The 25,628-nt window shown below is 44.4% G+C and overlaps 1 protein-coding gene across 3 annotated transcripts in view; it reads right to left on the reverse strand.

Moving 5' to 3' along the window:
• Positions 1–12,697: 12,697 nt before the first annotated feature.
• Positions 12,698–25,628, reverse strand: part of PRKCQ (protein kinase C theta) — a 111,772-nt gene continuing 98,841 nt past the window's right edge. For all 3 annotated transcript variants that reach the window (XM_074325017.2, XM_019738249.3, XM_019738248.3), the window contains exons 16-18: positions 24,229–24,417; positions 14,951–15,079; positions 12,698–13,953 (exon numbers count right to left, since the gene is read on the reverse strand). In XM_074325017.2, coding sequence (XP_074181118.1) covers positions 13,795–13,953; positions 14,951–15,079; positions 24,229–24,417 — 477 coding nt within the window. In that variant the 3' untranslated portion in view covers positions 12,698–13,794. The remainder of the gene's footprint in view (positions 13,954–14,950; positions 15,080–24,228; positions 24,418–25,628) is intronic.

Consider the following 25,628-nt stretch of genomic DNA (forward strand, 5'->3'; position numbering starts at 1 on the left):
CAAAAGAAAGAGCACAGTATACTGTAACGCAGCATTCCTCAAATTAGGAGAGTGGTAGTGGTCTGAAGGTTCTTGGTACACATTTGAAAGTTTTGTGTGCATATATGTACACACATATGCATATACACGTATGCATGTTATTTTGGTCTGATATCTATGTCTATCTATCTATCTATCTATCTATCTATCTATCTATCTATCTATCTATCTATCTATCTATCTATCACAGATGACTGCCTTTTAACCAAGTATTACCATGAGATGTCCGAGCTGCGCTATCCAACACGGTAGCTACTAGACACATGTGACTGTTTAAATTTAAAATAAGGTGACTAAGATGAAGAAAATTTAAATTTAGTTTCTCAGTCGCAGCCACATTTCAAGTGTGCGATAGCCGCCTCTGGCTGTTGGCCACTGTTTCGCACAGCGTAGATACAGTCCATTTCCATCACAGCACTGAGTTCCATTAGACAGTGTGAAAGCCAGAGCTTGTGCTGCACTTGTTCACGGTGACGTGGGCACCGCTGGAATTACACTGCCATGTGCTACTATAGAAAAGAGCTGAGGGGCCCTTACGCACTTATGACGAATGATGGTCACGTGCATCAAGACACATAACTGATTCTTCTTTGATAGTTCCAGTGGAGAAAAGCGATGGATGGATTGAGTCCTCACACCTGACCATGCTCAAACTCAAAAGAATTTGCATTGTGGTAGTCAGGACACATTTATATCAGCAGTGGTGGTTTAATTTCAGCCTCCCAATGTCACTATCACATAAAGTTAATATTGTTAATTTCAATGTTATTGTTTTTGTAGTTTTATGTTAACTTTTACAAATCATACTGTTACTTTGGTTTTATAGCTGCATACGCACAATAAGGTAGAGTTTATGTAATTTTTTTTTTTGCTTGTTCATATTTACATTTGATCCCCATCTTTGGTGATCAGACAGAACTATTTTTCGTATAATAGTGGTCTCTAAATTATTTCTGTGGGATACGTTAGTATAACAACAATATTGATATGTTAGTGGGTGCCTATTATACACTAAGTGGTCTTCTAAGTGCTTTGCATGTGTTATCTCATTCATTTCTCATAACAAGTCCCTGTTATGGCACTGTTATCATCCTCATTCTACAAATGAAGGGACTGAGGCACAGAGTGCCTGAGTGACTTGTCCAGGGTTAATGCATCATGTAGTGGTGAAGCAGGGATGTGACATGGCCATTCTGACTCCAGAACCCACCTGCTCCACCATGGTGATGATTTGCACACCCTCACAGTGATAAAGAGCATGGGCGTTATAATGAAACAGCTCTTTTTTTAAGACTGTGGGCAAGATATCTCACCTTTCCAAACTTCAGTGTCCTTAGGATAAAATGGGGCAATCATGCTGTCCTCAAAGGGTTGTTCTGAGGAGTAAGGGAAATAATGTATGCAAAGCACCTCACACGGCACCTGGTACTTGGCAAAATTTTTCCATAAGGAAATCTTTTACTCTGCACTTGCCAGCTAGAGGCTGGACCAGGAAGCACTTCAGTTAATGAAGTGAATACATTCTAATGATGTGTTTTTTTTCAGCGTCCATAAATACAGTTTTATTGGAACACAGTTCCATTCATTCATTGACATATCGTCTATCGTTTGTTTCCTGTTGCAACAGCAGAGTTGAGATGTTGTGACTGAAATCACATAGCCCACAAAGCCTGAAGTATTTACCCTCTGGCCATTTACAGAAGTGTACTCACTCTGGCTTATGTGAGTCTTTTCGTTCCTTGGGGAAAGGTCCACTTGCCTGGGTCATATTGCTGCCTGCATGATTCTGGAACAAAATCAGTGTTCTGTTAACAGACCCTGGGGGGTGATTGCTTTTGGGAGACACGTAACAGGGTGGGCTTCTTGGGAATGTTATTGTAGCTAACCCGTTTCTCTGCTGCTGTATTTTATTGCCAAACCTTCATCAGCAAGAGAAGTGATAGAGAAGGCAGAGAACGGAGAGGCAGGACATAGATTCCCTGTCTCCCCCGTGGGATGTCACCCCACCTCCCGATCAGGCCCCCCTTCAAGGGTGTTCTCCCTACACAGAAACAACCTTGGGGGTGCCTGCTCCGTCCCTGAATATCTTGGGGCTGTTTGGGCCTCCTGTAACCACTATCATTTGAAAATACATCATGAGCAGGGAAGTATTCCTGACCACTGTCAAGCTGCGTGGTCAGCAAAGGCCTCAGGCTGGAGGCTGAAGCATCAGCTGGGCCCTGGGGAGTGGGTCTGTTTGAGTTGTTTACTCCAAACGATGTGGGAGGGCCTCTCAGGCTGGGTGGAGAAAATGAGTCAAAGTTCTGGGATAGGAATACACATCAGGTATGTAGGGAACAATGAGTCAACAGAGTCTGATGCTAGTAACTGTGTGTTGTGTTTGTAATGGTTTAGTTAGTTCTCTCTCTCTCTCTCTCTCTCTCTCTCTCTCTCTCTCTCACACACACACACACACACACACACACACACATACACATACACACACATGAGACACACTCACGACGCTGGGCTCAGGGCTTATGAGGATACGTGGCGATACAAAGCAGTCAGGACTCCACCTCATTGCTAACCCTTATGGAGACTGGATGTGTGTCCCTGAGGAATTGAATGCATCCAGTAGCTTGAGTTCCCTGGCAGGCTTTCCACTTGGGGGGTGCTTCCATCTCTGTCAGGATGGCTCCCTGAGTGAGTTAGAGTGAGTTCGGTGAGTTAGAGGATTGACGCAGGACTGAGTTGAGTGTCGCCTTCAAAACTAACTTCCCTGAGCTTGGAGGACCCTTCCGTAACTCCAGGATGTTAGAGCAACTGTAGGTGTCCACCGAATTGGTTCTTGGAGTTCCCCATTATGGTGACAGACAGACTCTCTATGGCGACTTCTGTGAGGGCTTGCCACCTCCTGGCTTCTGCTGGTCATCTCTTGTGCTGCCTTGTGGCTTCTGCTTTGATAACTTTGCTCTTGGTCACCAAGAAATTCTCCAAGAGAGACAATCTGACCCCAAAGTTCCGTGAATCGCTGTTGGACAGAGAGCACTGACGCCTGGGCCTTGTCAGCAGCCCGTCCCGTACACTGAGAGATGGGCACAGCTGAGTGCTCACCTCCACTCCAGTTCACTCACTCAACAGGTATTGGCTGAGCACCTGCCTGGGTGACAGGACTGGTGACAAAGGACAGGTGACCCATGCATCTGAAATCGCTCATGCAGTGGGAACAACGTGATGTTGGCTCCATTACACGTATGTGTACAAACAAGCAGAGCTCATAGGGTGAAGCAAAATAAAAAATCTTAATGAGTTTTGCCTACTTTATTATTTTTGTCCATTCCAATTTGCTCTGTGAGGCTAATTCTTCCAACCTCTGAATTCTCATGAGTCTAAAGACTTTTCTGGTTATTTTCAGGTGATTGACAATGTCCTCAGTCACTTACAGTTTCCCCTCAAGTCTCATTTCAGCAATTGCAGTGTTTGGTTCCGTGGAATAATCCAAACCCACTTACAGTAAATCGTCACCCCTTCTCCAGGCCAGGTGGGCTGCGTGTGGGCTGCTCGCTGTGGGCAGGAGGGAAGTGGTCGGCTTCTTTATGCTTTGTCACTTCTCCAGGCTTTAGTCTTCTTCTTTTCCGCCTTGATAACCATGGTATTTGCTGCCCCCCAACCCCGACCCACCAAGTTGGGAGAGGAGAGGTAAAGAGTAAGGAAGGGGTGGTGGGAGAAGTCTTTTTTGATTTGCACTGTGGTGAATGGATTCTGGCATTTTGTGGGCCTGGTAGGTGATTAAAGCAGATGCTTTCTCTCACAAGGGTCCTTGCTGGGCCCTCCCAGACAGATGTTCTGAATACGGACACCTCTGTTTGCACTTTTTGTACATGTGCAAAGCCATCTGTGTTCTGGCCGGTGCTGTGCGACTTCTCCCCGTGCACGTAGGCACTGGTGGGCGAAGCCCCAGCACAGCAGCTGCTCCTGGTGGGCTGGCTAACAGGCTCCGAGAAAACCCTGGGCAGCCTCTCTCAGGGGCCCATATCTGGTACACGGAAGCACTCACGCCTCCCCTCATTTGTCTGCATACGTAGTAAAGAGTCCATTAAATCAGTGAAATGCTCAGTCCTTATCTTCCTAAAAGAAGCACTGATTGTTCTTTTCCGATACCTTTGACTGGGCCCCAAGGAAAAGTTCTCATTTCTCCCGGCAAGACTGAGTCTAGGCAGAAGTCCCTATGGGAAAGAACCGGGGGTGGCCGTGACAGGGCCCGGCGTCTGTGACACTGTCTCCCAGTGCTTATTTCCCTAGAAATGGGCCAGGTAAGGCCAGTTGTGAACCTGAACTGGGTAAGTCTACTTACCCCTCTTCCTGGTCAATAACAGGGTCTAACACTGTTGGAGAGATGCTGCTGCCTGGAGGAGGCAGGGTCTCACGTGCAGACATCTGTGTTCAAATCTCCTCTGGGCAACTTTCTACTGTGATTGTAAGTCACCATCTCCCTGAGCCTCACCCTCCTCATCTGCTAAGTAGGTATTTTAGTAAGCATGTGAATGATGTTACAGGGTTCCTGTAAGGACAGCATGGTATGTGTAAGTCCTTTGTGTACTCTAATAGCCAAGGCGAATATTAATATTGTGAGTCATCCAGCAAATTTATACAGGCAACATTTAATAAAGTCAATTAGGAATTAAATGGCATTTTGGGTACTGTGGACGGGGGGGATACAAATTTGGATGTTATTATATTTAAGAGCCAACTCTTAGAAATGTGTCCTGGGTCCTGGGGGTGGGTCTCCAGGCAATGAGAACGCTGGCTCCACGGGCAGGGGTGTGCAGGGACCCAGGACGAGGGAGAGGACGGCTGAGAGGCCAGGAGGGGCCTCAGGCTGCCTCAGGGCTGCAGAGGGTGGAATCAGTGAGTGTCTGTCTGTGTGTGGAAAGTATTGCTCATCGACCTTTTGCAGCTTCTCAGATTAGAAGCAGAAAATGTCCGCGCTGGAAGGGCCCCGAGATATTATCTTCGCCGACCCCCTTATTTGGAGTCCCTAAAAGATTAAATGACTTGGTCCAGGTTTCAGTGAATGAGAAGCAGAGCCGTTTGAGAACTCAGCTGTCCCCTCGGGGCGCTTGTCCCTTCTCGTCCTCCTTCAAGTGGGTGCATTTGCTTGACGTCTGTGAGCACTTTCATCTGGAGGGAGGGAATCAGAAGCATGGCCTTCCTATAACAAGAGATCTGTAGACTTGACACTGTTTTCAGAACAAAGGACCCAGCATCTGAATTGATGCTTCTGAAGCCAGGGACCTGCTTCCACTGCATTCGATGGGGTCCTCCGTGTTCGTCTCTGCAGCATGTCTAGTTTTTACAATCACAGTAGCCTCAATCGAGCCATGATAATTTCATAGCATGTCTGTCAGACTGTCACCTTGCCTTTATTACTGCCTTAAGGTAGCATGACATCTCAGTCCTTTGGCCTCCTGCAACATTTTATTTTCCTCCCCAGGCTTCTCATGTCTGGAACAGCTCAGTTTCACATGCATTTGGAGATTACTCTGCATATAGGTCACTGGTGGCACAGTGGGAAACGAAAAAGGGCAAGTAAACAGAGCAGTCCATCAAAAGTTTAGCTTTAGACTCACGTTTAATTAGAAGTCTGAGACACTAACTTTGCCCTGATTGTTCTTTCGTTCTGATCACCGTTTCAGGTTTCGACCCCACAGCAAAATGAACACAGCTTTGTCCACTGATTCCAGCCTGAGCTCAGATTGCACGCAGCTTCCCATCTTCTATCGCCTTCCCCGTCCCAGGGACAAACCAACTATTCCCACGTCCCCTTTGCTGTTCCAAAATGAGGCTACAGGTCGTCTTTTACCACACACACCTCACTGTTTCCTCCCGCTGGAGGGCCTGTTACTTTGTCTTGGCAAGTTAATTTCACCTCTCCTTAAGATGATTCCCCTTTTGTGTCTCATCTTACTCAGGACTGGTAGAAGTGCCACATGCTGGGCCTGGTTTTAAATAAGGGGAGGTTAGTCACCAGCAGCCGGGTTGTAAGAGCCGTCATTCCCTGGGTGACACACGGCGGACAAGCCATGCCTCTTAGACAAGGCTCCATCACCTCCATTTAGTAACTCGCTCTGCTCTGCATGGCTTTGCGTGTGCGCGCCTCGTCGGGCCTGGGAGGAAGGGGAGGGCCAGGTGGTCTAGACGTTTTCTCAGTGCTGTAGCCTCTGTAAATGGACTCACTTGTGAAGATGATGGGTCGAGAAGCTGTGGGGGGAGGAGTGAGGGTAACATTGCCGGATACGAGCCCGCCCATCCTGTCTTTACCACTGCTCAGTGACGAAACACAAAAGAAGGTGCTGGAGAGAGAGACCTGGTTAAATTGTAAGTCCCTTGGGGGCAGGGATGATGGCCCTTCCGTGTGCAGTGAAGGTGGGATGTAGGTTTAGTCAAGGAATGTTGATGGTGTAGCATGGAGGCGGAGGAGACATGGTCCCCCACACAAAGAATATGTATAGTTCAGTTTCAAAAGAGAGAGAGTTGGGAAAAACACGTTGTTGGGATAAAAGCTGGAGCTTTGTAATTAGAGAGACCTAGGTTCAAATCTGCCTTGGCTAATGACTAGCTGTGTGACTATGAGCTATGCCTAACTCATAGGGTTATTGTGAATATCTACTCTCCTCCTGGCACATAAAATGCTTAATAAGTGTTGGTTCTTTACCCAGCTTCCCTTCTGTAGGCCAAAGCTCTGCTAGGGAATTTTGGAATCCTTCTCCCGTTCTAAATTGTTGAGGAAGCAGTGAAATGGGACATGAAGATCCCATAGAAGGAGCTCAAGAACGGGCTTCTCCCTCAGTCACTCTCTAGTGGCTTTAGGGGTGCCACTTGTCTTCTAGAACCTTCTATTTCCTCAAAAGCAAACTGAGGGTTTTGTATAGCTGACTATCCCCAGTTCTGAAATTTAATGAAGCGTATGTTTATTACTTTAGGAGACAATGGCTATCTGCCTTCACGTCTCCTATCTGGGAGGACGATAGAAGATTGAAAGAAGAAAGTAAAGCTCAGTGATCAAAGCTACACAGATTCCATCTCTGGAAATGAAATCTGTACAAAATGAACAAAACATTTTCATCCCATTGAAAAAAAATCAGATCATCATACACCACTATCATAGACTATATACGTATATACAAATGTTTTAAATATATTTTTGTCACAAAAGCTATGACATGAAATGAACAAAGAAACTAATATGGACACACATTTCTTCTCTGAGTTCCTGCACACATTTGGGTGTGTAAGTTTTACATGTGTAAGTAACATGCAGTGTGGGTGCTGGGGGAAAAGTAGAGCTCACTTGCTAAGAAATGGTTGGCTTGTGACCCAGAGACCATGAGTTTGTGAGCCTGAGGGCAGAAGTCTTGTCACTTTCCTGCTTCAGAAGGAACCTCAGTTCTTCTGAAAAAGGCCAAGAATACTGCGTTGGCCAAAAATAAAACTGGCCTCAAATTCATTCTAAAAATCAGTGTAACAAATATACTAAGAGTTTGAAAAGTAATTGGAGGTCCCCTTTTGCTAATTGCCCAGCCCACGAGGAATGAATTATGTGGCATAGTCACATATCTTTGTTCTGGTGAGAGGAGTGGATGTGGCTCTTCTCTTTCCCCCAGCGGTGGAAGTGGGGGCCTCTCCTGGGGCAGAGACGGGTTTCTGGGCTCTCCTCAGGCAGGGGTCTGGCCAGTGTAGTCTTCCATCAAGGAACAAACAGGAGGAAGCTCTTGGTGAACAGTGACAGAACCACAAGGTCTCAGCCCAGGTATGGGGAGGGGTGGCCAAGCGATGGGGAACTAGGTTCTTGAACTTTAATTCCAGCTCAGCTACCATCACTCCAGTTTCTTGGTCAGTGCTTTTCTTCTCTTAGCATCTTCCATCTGTAGACGCTGAATCAGTCCTTCTGGCATTGATGCCTCAGGGAGCTACTAGTGCAAAGGGCTTAGGAGATGCATGTGCCCCTTCATTCATTAAATACAAATGCACACACAACAAGCAGCTATATGAAACACGTACACAGCTAATTTAATATGTAGGTATTATTTACCGCATTGTATTTACAGTTTGGGTTGTTTTTAATTTAGAAAGAAAAATTTCCCAGCTTTATCGAGATGTAATTGACAAGAAATTGTGTATACATGAGGTGTACAGCGATACTTTGATACACACATACATTGTGAAATTTTCACCACAGTCCAACCAATTAATGAATCCATGTCTTTACATACTTACGCTTTTCTTTTGTGGTAGGAACACTGAAGAACTACTGTGTTAGCACATTTCAAGTCTACAATACAGTGCTGTTCACTAGGGTCAAATTACTCTACATCAGCTCTCCAGAACTTACTCGTCTCGCAGAACTGCAACCGTGTACCCCTTGATGAGTATCTCCCCACTTCCTCCTTCTCCCAGCCCCTGGCACCCACCTTCTACTGCCTGCCTCTAGGAGTGTGTTATTTTAGATTCCACAGATAAATGAGATCATGTAGCATTTGTCTTTCTCTGTCTGTCTTATTTCCCTTAGCATAGCGTCCTCCAGGCTCATCCATGTTGTTGCAAATGGCAGAATTTCCTTTTTTAAGGGTGAATTCTATATCTATATCTATATCTATATCTATATCTATATCTATATCTATATCTATATCTATATCTATATCTATATCTATATCTATATCTATATCTATATCTATATTTACATATATACATAACTTTATATATAATATATACTTTATATATATTATATAGTTTATATATATTATAAAAAATGTTATATAACATATGATATACATTATATATAAAATACATCCATTTATTTTATACTTTCTTCATCCATTCATCCATTTATGGACTTTTGGGTGTGTCCACATCTAACCCATTGTGAATAATGCTGCAATGAACATGGGGGTGCAAATGCCTCCTAGATACTGATTTTGTTTCCTTTGGATCTATTTTCCATAGTGTTCCATAGTGGCTGCACCAATTTACAATCCCACCATCAGTGCACAAGGGTTCCCTTTTTCCACATCCTCACCAACACTTGTTATTTCTTAACTTTTTGATAATGGCCTTTCTAACAGGTGTGAGCTGATACCCTATTGTGGTTTTGATTTGCATTTTCCTGATGATTAGTGATGTTGAGCATCTTTTCATGCGTCTGTTGGCCACGTGTATGACTTTTGGGTAATACCTATTTTAGCTCTTTGATCGGTTTTTGATCAGAGTTTTATTTTGTTTTGTTTTTTCACTGTTGAGTTGTACGAGTTCCTTATAAAGCGTGGACATTAGCCCCATACCAGGGGTATCGGCAGCGGTGGAGTGGCTCCCGTTCTCCTTTTCCCTCTGCATGGAAGAAGTTGGGGCCAAGAGGCCTCTTCTTAGGGCCAAGTGGTGCCAGTCTGAAAGATGGGGTGTCACAGGTAAGCCACTTCCTGTACTTTTCTGCGTGACCATCCTCAGTTTTTTCCTTCCACTGGGTCGTGGCAGCTCCTTAACTGTACCCCGGAGGACTCCCAGAGCCACTTTCCTCCATGAGTAGTTGTGAAGTCATTGTTTTTGTGGGGGTACCAGGGCTGAGAGTGCTGAGTCCCCCACCTCGCTGATGAGCTCATGGAGAAAACGGGGTGGAGCTTCACTCCAGAAGAGTTTCTTCCAGGTTTGCAGGAAACTCTTTATTTCTTAATTAAAATTTTTTTTTTTTCCATTTGTGCCTCTGGTGCTGATGCTTTGAGGATTTCATGGCACTTGTTGGCATAATTTCAGTGGCTTCACCTGGCCGATGGAATGACCGTCAAATTCTCCAGCGCTGGAAACCTGGCTCTACTGTACTCTTCTATCTTGAATCTTCTATCTTGAATCTTCTGTTACTCCATGTGCTTCCACTCGCCCCTCAGTTTGCTGACTCCCCAAAGGCCAAGCCCCACGTGTGCAGTGTTTGCCGTAATGTGGGAGGTTGTCACCAGCCCAAGAGCAGCTGATCGCGACTGCAGATGAATCCAGCACCAGGCCTGGAAGAGAGTAGAGTCAGGACTCAGAGCCAAGGGGGCTCTCTGGGAGGAAACCGCAAGACGAGCCCTAAAGACAACTTTAGGGACTTGTTCAAGGAATACTGTCACCGCTTAAGAAAACAGTTTTCAGTCTGTGGGAGAAAAATACATGGATAAAAGTAGTCACGTTTCTGACAACTGCAGGTACCAAACTTCGGCTGGTGTTTTGAGTAGCACACGTCTTAGATGGATTAGGGCATAGAGAGGAACATTCTCAGAGTTTTTTGGGGGGGCATCCAGAAGACAGGCCAGGTATTTCCAGGTGCATGGTAGGTGCACAATAAATATTGGCATGATTTTCTGATTGGAAAGCAAAACAATGTCTAATGAGTAACAGACTGACTGCATGGTTTTCTAATCTCGTATTACAATATTTTAGAAGGAAGCACAAGAGTGTGATTTTAAATACAGTGTTAGAATTGGTTTTATTCAGGCTGTCTTTAGGCTAAACGTTAGCTCCATGACATCTGCAAAGACACTTTTTCCAAATAAGTTCACCTCCTCAGGTTCCAGGTGGACATACCTTCTGAGGCACCACTATTCAAACACTACACAGTGAATTCATGTGTGTACTCATTTCCCCAACAACTCCTTTGAGCACGAATATACAAAGGAATTGTGGGGAGTACAAAGATGAACTGGAGAGAGATCCTGCCCCTTGGGATTGCTGCCTAGAAAGGGAGGCAAAGCATACGCCTTTACAGCCTGGCAGAAAATGGTGAGTGCCCTGAGAGAAGCTTAGAGAAACACAATGCGATGGGAGCTTGGAGAAGTGAGAGATGCTGCGGCTTGTGTGGGAGGTGGGCGAGGAGAGGGGGGCGCCTCACTGCAGACCTGCAAATGGAACTGGATCTCCAGAGACAGGAAGACATCGAACACGTGGGGATGAAAAACTAGCATCATCAGGGAGGCACAGAGTTGGGAAAGGACAGTGTGTACAGGCAGTGCTAAGACATTCAGACTGACTGGAGCACAGGCGAGTGAAAGGGAGAAATGAGAGGTAAAGGCAGACAGGCTGTCTGGGGATCCAACGGGTGAGTGATCCTGAATGGGTGTTAGCCAGTGAGGGTTACACAGGGTTTTGAGCATGAGTGTGGTGGGATAAAACTTTGATTTGTGAAGAAAGTATTTTTATAGTTCATAAATAATAAGGATTATTTTAAGCTAAAGATATTTAAGATGCAACAGATGCAGAAAGAGGCTTCCTTGGAATTTTCTTATCGGACTGAATACAGAAACTGCAGAGAAACAAGGGCCGCTGTAATTCCTTCTTTGGGGCATGAGTGAGACTAGGAGTAAACCTACTTCCCATAAATTCCCTCTCTGGGGGTTTTTATGGCCCTGAAGAAGATGGAAAGACCACTCATACCTGTATGGACAAATATTATCACAAACTTTCTTATTTCCTGTTTGTTCTCCTGAAACCCCGTTTATCTTTCCTAAAGAAGCCTATTTGTTCTTCCCACAGAAGCCTTTGCTTTCTCTCCCCTCCCTTTTCATGCTACGTTAGGTAGTTCAGCCCCAAGTTCTAATCACCCCTTTGAGTTATTCATCACTGAGCACTTCACCGTGTATGCACATTGCATGTATAAATAAAAGCATGCTTCTCTTCCTACTCTATTTTTTTGTCAGTTTAATTTGCAGGCCCCAGGCACTTGATATAAGAGGGTAGATGAACAGTTATTCCTAGCCTAAAGTTTATAATATATGTTATATATATGAATTAAAATGGAGAGAGAGAGACTTAAGATGGGGAGATTGATCCAGCCATGATTAATAGGAAAGAAAGGAGAGATGGTTATGTATTTTGGAGATTGCAGAGCAGAATCATGACAATTTAGTTTAAAAAAAAAAAAAAAAATTAGAATGAGAGAAGGGGATGGCCAACTATTCAACCATGACTGAGATTCTGAGTCTGGATGACTGGGCCTGTGATGGTGCTATTAATAGAAAAAGGAAATACATGAGAAAGAAAGATCGTAAGAAAATACAATGAGTTAATAGAGCCTGTTCGAAGCCTGGCACAGAGGTTAGAACTGGTGATATGGATTTCAGATGAACTGTATTGAGTGATCCTTGAAGACAGGAGGTGGAAGGAGAGAACCAAGGGAAAGGGAAGGAAGGATGGAGGGGCCTTGGAAGTGATTTGGGGCAGGAGGAGGAAGAGGGGCCAGCCAAGAGGGTAATCAAAGGTGGAGGGCATGAAAGAAGGAGGTGCCGAGATCAAAGAAAGGGTCTTTCCTGGAATAATAAGGTAGATGAGGACCTAGAACATTCCTAGGGCCAGAAAGGAGGTAATCCTTTAAGGAAGCAGTGGCAGGAGAGAGGTCGGAGGGAAGAGCTGAATTCGGGTGTTGGAGAAGTAGAGACAATACATGTAGACCACTCCTTAAAGGAATCTTGTGAAGGGAAAAGAGAACAGTATACAATGACTTAAGGGTTATCAGACTTTCTCACCCATTTTGGGATTTTTAATGATTCCCAACATTTAAAACATCAACTCAGTGCTAGTTACATTTTGATGATAAACCACAACAGAACTAAGTTCTTGGGGGGTGGGGGTATGTGACAAGAAGGGAATTAAACTGTTAAAATGCCACTTTCTTTTATTTCATCTTTATATATCCACCTCTTTGTTATTGAGTCACAACATTTTATCAAAATATACAAACAGCACAGATACTTGACAATGTATAGCTAGAATTCTAATTAAACAAGATTGACTGCTACAAGGTAGCATGCATGGGTCTTTCATCTTGAGTGATGCCTAAAGAGAGACTTATGAGTCAGCAGATCATCAGTAATGATACAATAAGGGATTGGTTTTCTTTTCTCTCAGAAGAATTATGCACTTCATTTCTTTTCTTGTTATAATGTGAGGATGGCAATGAGGGACTGCCACTGATACAGAAATCAACTGAGAGTGGATGATGGAAAGGTTTTATTGGCAGGAGTACCACGATTCTATCTTTGTTGGACTCTAAATTCAGTATCTATGTTGACGAGATAACCAGAGGAGATGTTCTATCAAACCTTCCATATCAGTGACAGAAGCTCTTCCCACCGCCCATTTTCCTCTTTCTCGTGAATTTCATTGCTCATCAGAATGAATGGATTTGTAAATCTCAAGTTACAAGCTGTGTTTATTGTGAAGAATTCCCATAAAAACCTATTCAGGGCTTTGCCCCCCTCCCCTCCCCCCCATTTACACTTCCACAGATGTGCACAGAATACAGTAGGTTAGTGGTTACTTGTCTGCAGCTGAATGAAATCCATTACTACCCCAGGCAATGTGCTGTTTCAGTCTCGCGATGTTTGCTCCTTGAGTCATCAAGTAGTTCATTGATCAGCAGTTGGTGCCCAAGTAAAGAGCCATCATTTAGAGCAGGATTAAGTTTTCAAATCTTTCACAGTGTGGAGATCCATCTTTCAAGTAAATAACTATGATTAGTAATGACCTGACTTCAAGAGTGGCTGTGAAAGATGACAGGGGAGAAACCATTGTCATTAGTGAAGCTGAGTTGGATTCTGCTGCAGATTCAAAGTCAGTGAGGGGCTAAGACTCCTCAGCCTTTATATTGTTGAGTGTTTCTTTTCTTCTCCAAGTGGTGAAGGAACCCAGGGAGTGTCACTGGAACCAGTTCCCAGCGCGGGGGAGTGTTGCTTCGCGTGTCTGGAGGGCCCTTCAGGAGGACATCAGCTTCTCCATCCCTGGGTTAATGAAGGAAAAGTTTCGGAACATGTTCTGGTCCATACTGTTGATCAGTGCCCTGTCGGCGCATGACAGCCGGGGCTTCTCGTTCAAGAATTCCTTGTCGAAATTGCTGCAGTCATACGGCGATTTCTTGATCGGAGTTGAAGGGGGGGAAAGGGAAGAAAATCAGCCACTGAGTTAATTACCTTTCCTTTTATTCCTTTTATGATCTCGGCTATAACCTGTATATGCCAATATTGGTGTCTGTGGATTAACTAGACTGAAGTAATACAGTGGTACTTCGGTTTTCGAATGTCTCTGTTGATGAACATTTCGGTTTACGAACGCCGTAAATTATATGCATCTATGGTATCATTAGATAGTAAAATTCATGCTAAATTTGCAGTTTTAGGGGTTGATTTTAAAGGTCTGGAACAGATTAATCCGTTTTGCGTTACTTTCTATGGGGAAACTGTGCCTCGGTTTTCAAACGTTTCAGAACTTGAAGAGTCTTCCGGAATGGATTACGTTAAAAAACCAAGGTACCACTGTACTTACCGATGATCTGTTATGGTTTTTATGGAACCTCCCTAAGATCCCGAGTCATCAGTTTATCAATAGTATAATTAAATGCATATAGAGGCATTCCATTGTATAAATTCACATAGGATCTAATGTTTCTAGCTAATTGGAAGCAGGATTGGCAACCTTTGAAAAAATGGGGAGCCCAAATTTGACCTCTGTCCTTTTAATCTACAGGGGAGCAGAGAGGAGTTCTGCAGATTATATATTCCTCTTCTTTTATCCACCTCCTTCACTACCATTGGTTCCCCTACCCACTTTGACTTCATTATTAAACATATCAATTGTCTTCCATACACAACACCGATTGGGACAAACTCGCCTCAAGCCAACTGGTCCATTTGGTGCTCATGACAAAAAAAGGAGAGAGAATGAAAAAACAAACACTTATTCATAAATACTGTTCAGTATGGCGTAGAGCTCAGCTTTCTAAGATTATCAAAAGTCACTTTTATGTGGCAGCATAACTAAGACTTGGGCCCTTCCCGCCCTCCAGGGGCCAGGCAGGCTGCCTGGGAGCAAACAGAGACTGGCTGGAACCAAATGGTCCCCGGAGGCTTCTTACCACTTTAGGCCTGAACGGTGGGTCAATCTCCTTTCTTTCAAGCTCTTCCCAGTTGATCTCTCGAAACAAAGGGTGCTGGCGGATGTCTCCCCTCACTCCCAGCCTTTTTTCAGGTTCCCTCACAAAGAGCTGAAAAGGAGCAAGGAAGGGAGCAGTTACTTCTCCAGGGAGGAGCATTCGGCCTCAGATGCAGGTTGCATTTCTTAATGTAGGAGCTGAGCTCGGAGCCACAGGAATTCGATTCTAAAAGATAAAGGCCTGGTTTTTGGCCACTTGCTTTTCAAACCTTATTTTTCTCCTTACCGTGATAAACTGTTCACTCCAGTCGAGTGGCGGCAACACTCTCCCTCCGACAAGCCTTCTGAATATTGCGGAGCCTGAGCTCTTGCTTCCTTATGCACGGCCCTAGCATGCTGTCTTTTGTTGTATAGACCTGGTTGGGAGCCAGCTGGGCCCTGTGTTACTTATAGGACCTCTGGCAAGTTACAGGGCTCTCTGAGTTAGTGTCCGCACTGGGAAAGGAGTGCGGTGTCTTCCTCACAGGGCTGTTCTGGGGGTGAAATGAAACAACAACAACACCCCCACACACACACACACTCACACACACACACTTGCACCCACACACACACACACACACACACACACACACGCACGTGCACGCTCACACACTCACACACACGTGTACTAATTCCTGGTCTGTAAAACCTAACAACATAGAGGAAGTAATCAATTTACTTATTGTTTGGTTGATTGTCCATTAATCGAGTTCGGTCTGTTACAAAGCTGCCTTCTTAAGATTAGTCTCGCCACAGGAAACGCTCACATCAGGTATAGTGTGAACTGGGCCCTGACAGTCAGATTTGGGTAAGCAGCTGAGTATTGAGAATCACTGGTGACTCCTGCAAACCGGCTGAACAAGTAATACTTCATTCAAATCATCTTTAGTCATCTCTGACCTGCTGTATTTTCTCCTTTGCACTCTCCCCTCTCCTGTTACTTTTCCCCATGAGGTTAAAATGAACAATGGCCAGAACGGGAAAGAAACTTGGAAACTCTTCAAACTTAAACAAAACATGTCAAAGACATTAAGGAATAAGAGAGTCCAAATTTGCAACCTAGAGAAGCCATGGGTCCCCTGAGTGTGTGGAGTAGTCACTCCTCTTTCCTACATCAGCTAGATGTTTATTTATAAAGTAACTGCTAGTTACAGGGTGTCATATGAGGCTGTGGGTCTTAAAGAGAAACCACGGTGAGACAGTTATTTTCCAGGAGGTTCTGGCAGGACTTGATCTCCATTCGTACCTACATTGCAGGGATCTCTTGTTTTTACCTCTTATCGGAATAGCTGGTCTGTGTGATTTAAAACACTGCTCTACCTATGTTACCTTAGTACTTGAATATCTTCAAAGTCTCTATTCTACCAAAATAAATAAATAAACAACATACTGTAATGAGAGATTTTTTCTTTCTTGTTTGAATTAGGAGAATCTTTTTAAAAGTCATTGGATGGTCCCAACTTCCTCTCCTGTTATTATATGGTGGCTGCTGACACCTCCCAGTGGAAACTTGGGGTTCCAAACCACAGCACAGCAGAAATAACATGAGACTGTCACCCAAGAGGCTTGCTACCCATGTGTCCTTGGACAAGCTGTCTGAGGTGCAGTTTCCTCACCTGTAAAATGCAGGGTGAGGGAAGGTGATCCTATGCCCCCAGGGTTCTCTGAGCCCCCGGGGGGGTATTCCAGGCTCCCTGTAGCCAAATGCCAATACTCGTTTCGATTCCCATTGTAACTCTCTCTGCTGTTCAGCCGTGTCTACTCATGGAATGTGTCACCTGTCTTTCCTACCTCTGGCACTTGCTAATGAGATGTCCATCTTGGAAGAGGATACCTCTCTCCACATTCTGCTCCCATTTCCTTCTCATCTTTCAATCCTGACCCACCTCTCAGGGTTCAGCTCACAGCCCCTCTTCCCTGTGAAGGTTTCTTTATTTATTTTTTATTTTTTTTAATTTTTTTTTTATTTTTTCCATCCCTTGAGGGATTCGAACCGGCAACCTTGTGGTTGAGAGCCTGCGCTCCAACCAACTGAGCCATCCAGGAGGCAGCTCAGCTCAAGGTGCCGTGTTCAATCCTAGTTGCAGGGGGCGGAGCCCACCATCCCTTGCGGGAGTTGAGGAATCGAACTGGCAACCTTGTGGTTGAGAGCCCACTGGCCCATGTGGGAATCGAACCGGCAGCCTTCGGCGTTAGCAGCACGGAGCTTCAACCTCCTGAGCCACCGGGCCGGCCCTGTGAAGGTTTCTTTAATCACCTTGACTCATGGCGAGCTCTCCCTCCTTTTCAGGTCACAGTTATTGTCACATGATTGATTTGAGTCAGGCATTGTGCTAGATGCCTTAGCTATTATCATCCTGATTCTTAAAAGGCAGATGTTGTTATCCCACTTGTCAGTTGAGGAAACCGAGGCTCCCAGTAGCTAAGTAACTTGTTCGAGGAGACAGGTCCAGCCAGTGGGGAGCCTAACTTATAAGCAGCCCCTTCCTACTTCTGGTATTGGATAGTCTTCCTCTGCGCTCCATGGGACAGCTTCCCTTCATTAGAGAAGTAGCCATATATACCAGGTCTGACAATTAAGTTCGCGAACTTGTTGCACCGCTGTTGCTAACCTTTTGTGACATCAAAGGGATTACTCATTATGAATTTGTACCAATTGGACAAACAGTTAACCAAGTTGACTATTTGGAAGTGCTGAAAAGGCTGCGCGAAGAGGTTAGACAAAAACGACCTGAACTTTTCGCCCACAATTCATGGCTCTTGCATCACGACAATGCACCAGCTCACACGGCACTGTCTGTGAGGGAGTTTTTAGCTGGTACACAAAAAACTGTATTGGAACACCTTCCTTACTCACCTGATCTGGCCCCCAATGACTTCTTTCTTTACCCAAAGATAAAGGAAATATTGAAAGGAAGACATTTTGATGACATTCACGACATCAAGGTAATATGACGACAGCTCTGATGGCCATTCCAGAAAAAGAGTTCCAAAATTGCTTTGAAGGGTGGACTAGGCGCTGGCATCAGTGCATAGCTTCCCAAGGGGAGTACGTCAAAGGTGACCATAGCGATATTCAACAATGAGGTATGTAGCAGTTTTTCTAGGATGAGTTCGCGAACTTATTTGTCTGACAGAAGGTGCCAAAAAAATGTATACACATTTTAAGAAAGGAAAAAAAAGTGTATTAAAATTGTAATACTCGATGTATACCAATAACAAAAGATGAATACAAGTCACGTGCATCCTTATTTGGCACCCAGGTATATGTGACCGTCTCCCCCGCTGGAGTGCCCGCTGTGGAGGGCAGGCACCATTTATGTTTCTCCTTCTTGCAGAGCCTAGAAGCGCGCCATGCACAAGGTCGAAGTTCAGTAAATGTTTGTTGACCACATGAGTAGCTGTCTTTCGACTTTATATTTGCAGATTACGTGTCTTCAGCCCTCATCTTCTGTTAGCCTCTTGCTTTTAGCAAAAAGGGCAGCATATAGAAAAGGCACAAAGTTCACAGTAAAACATAGTTTTCTGTAGACTCAAACACCAGGATGAGTCACCGGATGGAAAAGCAGGGTGATGTTTTTAGAAGCAGAGGGAGTAAGTGACTTGCTCCATATCCTTTCCCTTGGAATGGTCATAATAACTACTGACCTCCACTTCTTAAGGACATTGTGATGAAACAAGATAAGAGAGGAGATGTAAGTGTCTCAACACCACGCCAAAAACTAGCGTACGTTATTACAATGAAATGCTTTAGTGTATTAAGTTAGATGTAACTTCCCTAGGCCAAGTATGCACCATGCTACGTTTTCCATTAGATTTTTCCAGTAACATGTGGCATTTGTACCAAGAGAATCATGACAGAGAGCCTTCTGAACCTGGTATATGTACCTGTGAAATTTTAAAAAAGTATTTAAAAAGATAAACTGTATAAGGAGAAATGTAATACGATCCTTAGTTTCAAGACTCAAAATTCTTTCTGGTTTAGCACAGAAGAGTAAATTGTCAGCTTCCTGCCCTGCAGCAAATCAGCCCCTCCCTCTCCCCAGTCCCAAAGATGATCGGTCACCTCACAGGAGGTCATCGGCTCTGTGGCAGGGAAGTTGCGTCGGGGGAATAAATGTTCACGAAGAAAGACTGGCTTTTGTCCATAAAAGCCGTCAGAAAGGTGGTTTACATTTATAGGAAACAGTACACTGCTTACATGAATGGCCAGGATGTAGCTGGAGTTGTTTAAACTTATTCGACTGTCTGGGAAAGCAAGCAATGTGGAGTTGCCGAGGATGGTCCCCAGTGCTTAGCACCTGTCTTTGGAATCGTCTCTTCCTCTTCGTTTCTCTCCTCAGATTATCTTTCTACAAAACGGAGAGGTATTTCTGTTTGAGGTCATTAATTTTCCATCATTTCCCAAACAAATGGACAGGACATCCTGGATGAATAAACGAGGAAGAGAGAGGCGTTCCTTTGGCAAGAGTCAACTGGACAGCAGCGTCCCCACTGTAAGTCTTGATGGAGGGCAGCCTCCCCTGGGGCACACTTGTTCAGTGTGCTCCATGCACCCCTGCACTACGAGAGCTAAAACGGACAGAATCTGGCTCTGATGCCACTGCTGTAACAGATGCCACTAAATGCTGCTTTGTTCAGCTTTTCCAAGAAGACCCATTCATTCTGGGTTTCACAACGTGAGTGTCTCAGAAATGATATTACCTTGGATGTTTGCAAAAAAACCCAAAAAACAAAAAACAAAACAAAAAAAAACAAGTGAGCTCAAGGATATGGTGGCTGTGGGATGAAAGTTATAGAACAAGCGAGGAGCACAGATGAAGCCAGAAGCTGGTCTTACAGTCAGTAAATTGCATGAGAGAAACTCATTTGTATCACCCCAGCTTTTAGAACTGGGAGAGAACTATCTTCCCCACGGAGCAAGGACATGGAATTTTCACGAACTCACGTGAGAAAGAATAGGTCCAAACTCTTCCCCGTTGATTTGGAACTCCTTTCACTAACCAGTCCCTTTTCTCCCCTTCTTTATCCTTAATTGCCTTGGTTTCTGCTCTCTTCGACCACATTTATTTTCTATTCTTGCGGCAAATCTTTTTCCTGCTTCTGGAACTTGGTAAAAGATATTTTTTGGCGTTTGCTGGCATTTCGCCTTAGATTTTGTTTTGTTTTTTTGACTTTTTTATTTTGAAAGAATCACAGTGTCTTAATCTGCTTGGGCTGCTATAACAAAATGCCATACACTGGGTGGCTTAAACAACAGACATTGATCTCTCACAGTTCTGGAGGCTGGAAATCCAAGCTCAAGGTGCCAGCCGGGTCAGTTTCGGGTAAGGACTCTCTCCTTGGCTCTTAGCCACCTGTTTACTGTGTGATCACGTGGCCTTTCCTTGGTGATGCACTTGGAGAGAGAGCTCCTTTTAAAAGGGCACTAATCCTATTATGGGGGACCCACCCTCATTAGGTCATCTATACCTAATTACCTCCTAAAGGACCTACCTCTTATAACCTTCACATTGGGGGGTTAGGGCTTCAACCTATGAATTTTTTGGGGGAGGGTCACATTCAGTCTATACATACAGAGTCACGGTATGTTAAGAGATGGTATAGAGATGTCCTGTGAACCCTTCACCTAGTTGCCCCTAATGCTTATATCTTATATAATTGTATTACAATATCAAAACCAGGAAACTGGCATTGGTACAATGTGTGTGTCTGGTTCTATGCCATTTTATCACATACGTAGATCTGGGTAACCACCACAACAAACAAGATACAGAGCTGTGCCGCCACCACAAAGATCTCCCTTTATAATCAATCCCCAGCCTCCACGATCCCTAAACCCTGGCAACACTAATCTGACTTCCATCTCTACAGTGTTGTCCTTTCAGGAATGTTACATGCATGGACTCATACAGTATGTGACCTTTTGAGCGATTGGCTTTTTTCAGTCAACATAATGCCCTTGAGATCAATGCAAGTGTTCTGTAGGTCAATAATAGTTCATTCCTTTTGAATGCTTTGTAATATTCCGTATACATGACTTTTCATCTTTCTCCTCTAATTGGAAGTAATCCTTTCTTCCTACCCAGTCTTGCTCTCCTTTGAAACCAATGCTCCCAGCATCTTTTCAGGGAGTTATTTCTGCTTAACTCGGCCTCAATTACTCCTTCACTCTCACTCCTTGCTGGGAGCTCTTCCAGACTCTAAGGTGCAGCTGGGTTTGTGAAGCACAGCTGTTCGGCTTTATGCAAATCAACAGGTGAAGGTGGATTGCTACTGTAGTGCTGCGGTCTCCGACAGCCCCAAAGCCTTTTCCTTATTTCCTTTTTCTGGTGGGTTTTGTTGGCTCGGGCCTTCTCAGCGCAGCCTTCATGCTGTGGATTGAATTGTGTCCACTCAAACTTCACTTGTTGAACCCTCCACCCCATGTGAACGTACTTGGAGTAGGGACGTAATTAGGTTACGTCCTTGGAGGAGGGACGTAATTAGGTTACGTCCTTATGGGTGGGCCCTGCTCCGATACGATTCGTTTTCTTGTAAGAGGAGACAACAGAGAGCCCCCTGCCTTGTGAGAAAGTGGCCTACAAGCCAGGAAGAAAGCCTTCACTAGAAACCAACCCTGCCGGACCTTGATCTTGGACTTGCAGCCTCCAGAACTGTGAGCAAATACTATTTTATTGTTTAAGCTGCCCAGCCTATGGTATTTTGTTACATCAACAGAGCCGACTAACATACCTCATGTTAAGTCTTTGGAAAAGCCAAGTGTGAAATAAATGTAACAACTGTAATAATGTTGAACTTGCCTTGATATGAAGAAAATTGTTTACATTATAATCCTGCTCTCATTTTTACTTTCATCTTTTTTTTTTTAATTGGTTCATTTTGAAATCAGCTTTCATTTTATGTGTGTTTTGTTCTGTCATTGGAAATCCTTTTAATGGGTCGTTTGGGGAGCTAAGTTTATTGCCTGTTTGGATCACAGCAGAAAGTGAAAGCTAAGTTGAACTGGCTCAGAGATGTAAATACCACCAGGCTTGAGTGAGGTATTTTATGGGGATTTGTCAGCACTTCAGAGTCACCATCTTGATTCCTCTGGGAGAGCTCTGAAGTGGCCTCCACATTTCAAATACCCTAGACAAATGGTCAGTTGCATGAGCCAGGTAGAAGTGTATGCCCTTTAAATTTAATTCCAGGTATTCGTCATGAGAAAAAAGTAGACTAGTGAAAAAGATGGGCCTGGTAATCTTTTCCCGAGTTTACATTTAAAATCCACTGATAACTTCTAATGTTAGAAGCTCTTACCCTATGTCCCTTTTCAATACAGGAAGCACAACGCTAAAAATTAGTTCCCTAAATTTTTGTTTGTTTAAGTCAGCTGAGATATGAGATACCAGAAATCAGAACACACAGTTTTGTTCAAAACACCTGTATTCTTGGTCCACTTTTCTTCGATTTGTCAGCGTCCTGATCACACTGGAAAGTCTCTTTTCTCCAGATAGTTGCTGGGACAGCTCAGTAAATGCAGGTGGTTATTATTATTATATGTAATTGGCATGTCGTAGTACCATGATTTATTTTCAGTTTTCACAACTTCTGTACGTAGATGGTATTTTGCATCCTTAGAAAGGATAATCCGAGACTCTTCCTGAAGTCCAATTTTTTTTTTTTTTAATTGGGGAAGGGGAACAGGACTTTATTGGGGAACAGTGTGTACTTCCAGGATTTTTTCCAAGTCAAGTTGTTGTCCTTCCAATCGTAGTTGTGGAGGGTGCAGTTCAGCTCCAGGTTGAGTTGCTGTTGTTAGTTGCAGGGGGCGGAGCCCACCATCCCTTATGGGACTCGAGTTGTTGAACCAGCAACCTTGTGATTGAGAGCCCACTGGCCCATGTGGGAATCGAACTGGCAGCCTTCGGCATTAGGGGCACGGAGCTCCAACCGCCTGAGTCACCGGGCCGGCCCTGAAGTCCAAATCTTGAATGATGGCTTTTAGGTGCTTCTTATGTGTCTGTGTTGGTTTGCCCGGGGAGCTGTCTGTTCATGGCTGATACCCCTCAGAGCTCAGTTTACACCCGTAGCACTGAACACCGATTCTCTGTTGATTCTGGCTATCACGGTCGGGGCCTCTGACTCTGGCTCTGATGGTGAATTCTGGAGATGCCGCTAAGATGGCAACAGTCTGCACTCTTATAATTTCAGGGTGAAAAATGCATCAGTAGTTCCAGTGGACACAAGGAAGGGATGTGGCAGGAAGGCTGGTCTGCCTAAGAGACTCTGCTCAGCAGGCAACGGGCAGCGAGAGAGTCAGTGAGATGGAGTGCTGCTGAGTTAGCACTTGGTACAGGAGCTGGGCTGGGGAATGCATTGTGTAGTCTGTATTTCAAGGGCTTCAGCCAAAAATGTCTCCAGTGATGGGTATTTCCAAAAACCCTACTAGAATGCCTCACCAAAAGCCTTGGCTTAAACAACCCACCAGACTGAAAGCATGAAGCCACCCAGCCATATAAGAACAGTTCTTTCTCCTTATTATTCCTCTATCTTCTCCCTGGTGTGCTCTGAAATACAAACTCAGGGGAAGAGAACAAGACACACAGTATGACCAGGACACACAGTATGACCACACTCCTGTCTCTACAGGTGAGCGGCTACCCACCATGAACTTGACAAGAGGAGAGGGAGCAGACAGGTCTTTGCTTTAGAGTTAAGATGGATGTAGTGACTCATATCTTGCACTGAACAATTTTGTGAATGGAGGTGGTGGTTTATGACTTCAGAGTGACGAGTGATTTGTCTTTTGCCTCAGACTGAGCAGAAAAGTCATGCGTCCTGTCCAAGTTTTCAACCAGGGACAGGGAAGTTTAACGGGACTGAATAGGTTTAACAGGGACTACGGGAAACAAAAAGTGGTTTTAAACCACAGACTGTGCTTGTTCAAAGGACTAATTACATCTCAAAGTGAGGGCATCCAAGAGTCATGGAACTGGTTCCTGGGCATTTCTTTGGTAAATTATGTGCACAAGGGTTTATGTTACCCTCATTTTGCTATCCAATGTCCATCTTGCTATCTAATGTTGGTGCATCAGTTAAGACACAGATGCCAAGCATCCCATTTTAATTAGGTTCGATACAATTGTTGTTTACTGTGTATAAATCAGAGCCTGGAAGTGGGTGGGAATCCTGATGAGAAAACCAATCTGATGAAGTCTCCTTGACTTCACTTCTTACCTTCACCAAAAGGTCCTTAGCCTCCTTCTCAAGCCACCGTGGGTAAAAGGGGCTGTCCATACGGATGGAGTGGAAGAGCTCTTCCTCATCTTGCCCGTGGAACGGTGACTGGCCAATCAGCATTTCATAGAGGAGAACGCCAAAGGACCACCAGTCAACAGAATGGTTGTACTTCTGACCCAGCAAGATCTGTGTGACCGAAAGGCAGAGACGCAGTCAATAACAAAAACGAGGTTGGGGAGTGAAAACCCCGCATGGACTTCTCAGCGCCACTCAGCAAATCATGGAGGGTGATGACAGTAGGTGTGGTTTGGGCCAAGATCACACTGACAACTACATCTTTTGAGAAACCTGGATAGAAGTGAGTGGGCAATGCCAAAATTGAGTAGACGTTTTTGAGTTTCAATTCTACTTTTCCTCTGGCCTTAAGCAAAACAACTGACCTGTGCCATTAGCTTTCATTTCCCACCTGTGATATGAGAACTGGTGGATTCAGACGTAAAAGAGCGAGTATGTATCCAAATGCTCCAGTGCCAATGAGGGGACTAAACCCAATCCACGTGTTTTTCTCCTACTGTCCTGAGTCTTTGCATGAAGTTTCCGGAGGTAATCAAGCACCCAGAGAGGTCATCGGACCAAGCCCACTCCCTAAAGCCTAACTGGTCGTGGTTGTACAGCTAACGGCTCACCATTTTGGTCGTCATTTGTGGTTGCCATTATGGACAATCAAACATTGTGACTATGCCAAGAGACAGAGTAGGTTACCAACGTGTTCAGACACAGACGGCAGATCTCTTAAGCGCTATGCACAGCTGGATAGCAGTGTTTTGAGTAGAGCTGGTCTGATGTATTTTTTAGGGAAGTGGATTTAAAGTTTGGAAGCCCAACTAATTTTTAAAAATATTTCTACCCTTTCACCAAGCCACTTTCCTGGCAGAAAAGGCTGGTACTTTGGACTTTCAGCCACTTCCGTGTTTAAGGTTGGAATACAGAAAATGTACATGTCACTCCGCTCAATGCTTGTCATCCCAGCACACCGTGCTGTCACCTTCTCTAAAACAGTATATAGGGTCCAATGGATGAGTGGATAAACACAATGTGGTCTATACATGTGGTAGAATATTATTCAGTCTGAAAAAGGAAGGAAATCCTGACACAGGCTACATACAACATGGATGAATGCTGAGTGAAATAAGTCAGTCACAAAAAAGACAAATATATGATTCCCCTTGTATGAGGAACCTAGAGTAGTCAGCTTCATCGAGACAGAAAATGGAGTGGTGGATGCCAGGGGCTGGGGGGAAGTGGGGAGTTGTTGTTTAGTGGGTGTAAAGTTTCCATTTCGTAAGATGAAAGTGTTCTGGGGGCCTGTTACACAACAATGTGAATATCCTTCATTC

The sequence above is a fragment of the Rhinolophus sinicus genome, chromosome 1, assembly GCF_057876585.1.
Source record: "Rhinolophus sinicus isolate RSI-liver-muscle chromosome 1, RSI-T2T, whole genome shotgun sequence".
NCBI classification, from domain to species: domain Eukaryota; kingdom Metazoa; phylum Chordata; class Mammalia; order Chiroptera; family Rhinolophidae; genus Rhinolophus; species Rhinolophus sinicus.